General features: G+C 38.2%; 1 protein-coding gene across 2 annotated transcripts in view; it reads right to left on the minus strand.

Annotated features, from left to right (window-relative positions):
* The window catches only part of WASF3 (WASP family member 3), a 65,497-nt gene that overhangs the window by 23,489 nt on the left and 36,183 nt on the right, over nucleotides 1–5,825 (minus strand). For both annotated transcript variants that reach the window (XM_057366701.1, XM_057366702.1), the window contains exon 3: nucleotides 321–463. In XM_057366701.1, the coding sequence (XP_057222684.1) occupies nucleotides 321–453 (133 nt within the window). In that variant the 5' untranslated portion in view covers nucleotides 454–463. The remainder of the gene's footprint in view (nucleotides 1–320; nucleotides 464–5,825) is intronic.

A 5,825-nucleotide genomic window follows, 5' to 3' on the forward strand; every position in this document is an offset into this window, starting at 1 on the left:
TCTCTATATTAAGGAACTGATAATTTTTTTTTTTTTTTTTTTTTTTTGTGGTATTTCTTTTTTGCTTATTTGGTTTTTTGTTAACTTGCTTTTTGAAGTGGGGTTTGGAGGTGGGGGGGAGGCTTGGGTTGGGCTTTTCCCTTCTTGAACAAAGTTCAAAATATAGAACATAAAAGCAATGAAATAGCATATTATTACAATACATAAGCAGTAATGTCACATACCATAATTTTGCTATTTACAACAATCATCTTAAAGCTTTTCATCTCTTCAGCTTTTCATCAGGAATCAAATAGTTGCAGTAAGTTACAGATACTTACTCAAGCTGCTTAACTGGCGTATGATAGCAGCAAGAGTGCTATTCGTTACACATTCCAGTTCACTTGTAATTCCCTCTGGCAGAGCTCCTCGGCAGAGATGCCGTGGTTCAATGTTCCTTTTCACCAAAGGCATGGCTCACAATCTGCAATTTACAAACAAATACATATGATATTTACAATAATGAAATTAAGAGCTCTGCATCAGTGTAGCACACATTCGGACTTTCTTCTACAAAAAATACTTCACCTTTCTTCTTTTAAAGCCCTTGTTTCAGCCTTCTCACTGTAAGACACTGTACAATTCCTATCAAGCTCTGGAGTTGTACACTCAAGCCAGAACACGAAAAGAGCACTGCAGAGAATACAGGCAAGGTAAGTAATGTAGGCTTTTTCCCTTAGATTTGGTGTGAGATTTACTGTATGCACAGACTTGTGCTGCAGCTTTAGTGCACATTTGCATTTTTAAGAAACTGGCAGTCCCCACAGGAGTGGCAGGAAAGGTCACTGTCTGGAGCAAGCTGGCATCCTGCCTCGGCAAGCTGGCCACCAACAGCCTGATCGAGCAGTACAGGCCCCTGACTACATTGGACACTGAGCAACCCCATCTTGACAGTTTTCAGTAAAAATGATAAATTCATCTGATACATAAGGGCAAGTGCCTCTCAGAATTAGGCTTGATGAGGAAGAAGAGGGTTTTCCACAGGTAGTGCTGCATAGCATTCTGAATGGGGTAAGGGCAAGCATTGAACAGCTTTTGGGAACATGCCAGATGCAGGAAGACACCTGAGAAAACTACAGTTGTCAGAACCAGTTTTCTTGGAAAAATGAAACAAATGAGGATGGTGTCTTGGTTCCAGCCCAGACAAACAGGAGGGACCAAGACATTGTGTTATTTAATAACATCTCACATCATTACCAGGGGCAGGGAAAAGAGATTCCTCTCTCATTTCCAAGAAGCAGAGCATTCCTCTACAGTCAGGAAAAAAGTGGCTGCAGTCAGGTCAGGCTGTGCAGTGAGCATTTTTGCATGTGCATCATTCTCCCTTTTATATACTTTCCTTATTAATATTTTGCTGCTAGTGTTTGTTTTCCTATCTCTCATTGCTATTTCCAGTAAATTGTTCTTATCTCAAGCTGTGATATTTGCCTTTTGTGCATACGATTCTCCTCTCCTGCCACCCGGGGGTGGGGAGCAGAAGAGGGTGAGAAGGGGAGCGAGTGAGTGACACTGTGGTTTGGAAAGTCTCGACGGGAGAAATAAATTGGAGAGTACCATTGCTAAACCGTGACAGATGGGGAAAACAAATACAAAAAGAGATCTCAAAGCTTCAAAAAAGGGAACAATAGCATAGAAAATACTGTTCTGCAGAGAGTAGCTTTGAGAACAAAGATGCCCAAGTGGGACAGAATTCTCCTAAAAGGGAAGCAATATAAAACAAAAGCATCTAAAGCAATTTTCTTTAAAATTATATTAAACACAATAGTCGCTTATATTTTTAACACCTATAATGCAATGTCTAGGTACTCTTCATGAATAATATTCTGTTTAAAACCATGAGGCATCAAAATTTTCTGGAACAAGAAGTTATATTATTACCAAGGACATAAGTTCATTTGGAAAAGACTTAGCTGAAAATTTCATTTTTATTGCACTAAAGCAATTAAAGTAGCCTTTTGATTTCTCTAATTAAAAACAGATTAGTAAATTAAAAAATCTTTTTGCCTTTCAAATATTGCACAGTAATTTTTGTAATGACTTCTGGCCCAAAGATTTAAAATATTTTACTCTCAAGAACATTTCCAAAAGCTTAAAAACTTTAATGAATAAAATGCGAATTATTTAACTGCAACACTATTTCATAATAGGTCAGGAAGGAACAGGCTCATGACTTCTAAGCAGTAGTCTTGAGTTATATTTTACATCTTTCTTCATGTAAGACAGTTTGAGTATGCCAGAATTTAAGGTTGGCTAAGTTTGTTAAATTTTACACAACAAATCGAAGGTAACAGAAGAATAACTTTTATTTCATATTTGATTAAAAAACTTCATATTTCTGTTCTATATTTCTGTATTCCTCTATAAACAGATACATGTCAAAATACTACTTCATATCCATAGCAGACGCTTTTCTGGACTTGATCAAAAATAAGTCAAAACTGGAAATTCACAATTACTGAAGAGCAACACCTAGCACCATCATTCTGTAAACAGGCTAGTGCATTGGAGCTACAAAACAGAAGTCATGATGAGGAATTCTTTCACTGTAATGTGAATGTTACAGTGAAAGTACATTTCATATAAACATAATTTGTAAGAATTATGTAAGAAATTAGTGCCAAATTAATTTTTTAATGAAAAGGCCCCCAGAATGAAGTCTGGTTTTCCCATGGCTTTTGATCTAACACTCTCAGAGCTGCCCCCTCTCCCTACCTTTTGCAGTTCACCCAGCTTCATCACAGCCCACACAACACGCTGGGCCGAGTCAGAACCTGACTGCACACTGCCCAGCTAATTGTCTGATACCTCTTGAAACACCTACCACACTGAGTGCAATCAGAATACCTTCCACCAGGAGCTCTAATTTAAGTCCCTTCTCCATATAATGTTCTTTCTTGCCTATAAAAGCTAATTTGAAGAAAACATACAAGTGCAGTTTGAACTTTTTGTTTTCTCGTCAGTTCTTGATGAAATGGTCCAGTGTGTTCAAGAGCTACCAGGGGAGTGACAGACCAACTGAAGACATCCCATTTCTCTAAAGGGCAGGTTAAAGCATGTATCAGGGATGAAGGTAGGGGAAAATAAACAACTTTCATATTTGAATGCTTCATTTAAATTATTAAGTAGCAACCTCATTTCAGTTTGAATTCTGAAAGGTAAACTAAACACTGGTGAATAAATATATGAAACAATTAAGCAACCCACTACCTGCCCTTGATCAGAGGAAGACAAAAAGAACTCTGCAACTGCAATAAGTTTCTTCTAATTTAAAACCTTAACCTAACTGAATTAAACACTTACAGACCTATTCATATGCTAACCCATCAATAAGTAAATGCTTGAGTCCCTCCTACTAAAGCATTATCATCTTTTTCTTCACCACACACAATTCCGATGGACTTAATCTCTCTTAAAGAAAATACATGAGAAGTGAGACTAAATTAATTTAAAAAAAATCTATGTGACAAGAGATTAGACAAGAAATCATGACAAAATAGCCTGAATTACAGCGTCTTCATGAGATGCAACCAGACTGAAGGGAGTCTGTTACCAGGAGCAGAAGACAAGAATTTGCAATGGCAATTCCATTGCCTTTTACATTCATTTTCCACCTGTTTTGAGTCACACTTAGTCCCAGTTTCTTCCTAAACAAGATATTCACTGTGATGGCACTATATAAAATACACTGGCATTTAGAAATCATATTCAATGTTGCAATACAGAGGTTTAATAACTTCTCTTCCCTTCTGTCATGGTTTAACCCCAGCCAACAGCCAAGCCCCACACAATTGCTCGCTCCCTCCCCTACCAGCTGGATCAGGGAGAGATCAAAAGAGTAAAAGATAGAAAACTCATGGGTTGAGACAAAGATAAAGCTTAATAGGGAAAGTAAAAGCTGCCCATGTAAGCAAAGCAAAACAAGGAATTAATTCACTGCTTCTCACAGGTCGGCAGGTGTTCAGCCATCTCCAGAAAAGCAGAGCTCCATCACACAGGAAGTCAACTTGTTGTACCATCACTCCAAACATACTCCCCCTTCTTCCTCCTTCTCCCCACTTTATACATTTAACATGATATCATATGGTCTGGAATATTCCCCGGGTCATTTTGGGTTGCCTACCCCAGCTGTATCTCCTCCCAGCCTCCCAAGCATCCCCAGCATTCTCCTTGCCAATGTCAAAGTACAAGAAGCAGAAAAGGCCTTGGCTCGTGGTAAGTCCTTCTCTGCAACAACAAAAGTATCTCTAATTTATCAACCCCGGGTAGAGCACAAATCCAAAACACAGTTCCCTATTAGCCACTGTGAAAAAAATTACCCCAGAACACCTTCCATCCATAAATATTTGAAAAATCCAATGCAAATGAATTGTTGTTTTCAAAAATTGTGTCAGTGCAGAAGATTGGTCCCCATCCTAAGTTTGTAATTTTTTTTACACATTTTACCCCAGCTAAGTACACAATGAAACCAAATACTTACAATTTGGATAAACAGATTCATGTACACTGAGAAGTCACTTATGACTGACAGCTGGCTTTAAACCATCTAGCACCAGAGACCAAAGACCTAGAAAGATGCTACATTGCACATATACAAATGGCTGAAGTGGAAATGTATGAGATGTTAAGTGTCAGACCAGAAAAGTCAGAGGAGAAAAACAGAGAGGAGAAAAACTAAGAGGGTCAGATGTTGCTTAACATCTCACTAAACCATACATGCCTCATTGGACATGGATCAGATGCGACATCTGGCTAGACTGAACTCTGACTGGACTACAAACGGACACAGGTCTCCAAAACCTCCAGGCATCAGCAACTTGATTTCCACACACTTTCTGAAAGGACAGGACATCAAAAGCTTGAATTAACTTAGATCAACCCATTAAAATTCAGATTTTCCATGCTTCTTCAGTATTCCCACCTCCCTTTTTCTTCTTCCCTCTCCCCCTCCCATAACAACTTGCATAACAACTCCATAACAACTAACCTTTTGTCTTAAAACTAGAAGGCACTTACCCCACTAGTGATTGCTGTAGAGGCAAGTGTGGTACAGAAAGATTTAATCAAAGCATTTTTGCTTTTTTTGCATGCCTCCCCCACAGTCACAGAAGTATCACTCCAGGTCAACTCAGACCACCTTCCCCTTGGACAGCAGCTGTTAAAGTGCATGCAAGAAGTCTGACACTGCCTTGGCAAGTCAGATTCTTTAAAAATCATGTAGAAAGCAGATGTACAGTAACAAACTTGAAAGATAACAAACACCATGTGCATTTTTTTCCAAACAACAGCAGAGCACAGCTATTACAAGACACAAGCTGGGTTTTCTAAATATTTGAGCTACTGGCAAAAAACTCGAAGCACCAGCTGTTCCCCAAACCTGCTTTTTGTCTATTCACATCCCCAAAAAGGCATTGTAATTTACACAAGTGCTAAAAATATGTACCTGAATTTCACGGTTCTTTAAGTTCTTTACATATTCACTAATACCACAAAACAAATTTCAATTCATTAAACAACCCCTCTACTTGTGAATGTTTATTCATTACGTTTTCTCAAAGACACTGTTCAATCCCTTTTTTAAGCTCTTCAGAGGTTTCTTCTTATATCCTCTAGTAAAATATGACAAAGCTGAACATTTTACCATGAAAAAGAGCTTACTATGCATCAATCCTAAATTCTCCCTGAATATAGTCTATTCTTTTCAGGGAGCTTATAGTTTTCCATTGATGAATCTCTCAGATCTCTATAAAAAGAGAATACACCATAATTCTCCTTCTATGGAGAAAAAA

This window comes from Malurus melanocephalus, unplaced genomic scaffold, assembly GCF_030028575.1.
Source record: "Malurus melanocephalus ecotype Western Australia unplaced genomic scaffold, MMel_1.1 scaffold_70, whole genome shotgun sequence".
In the NCBI taxonomy this organism is placed as follows: Eukaryota; Metazoa; Chordata; class Aves; order Passeriformes; family Maluridae; genus Malurus; species Malurus melanocephalus.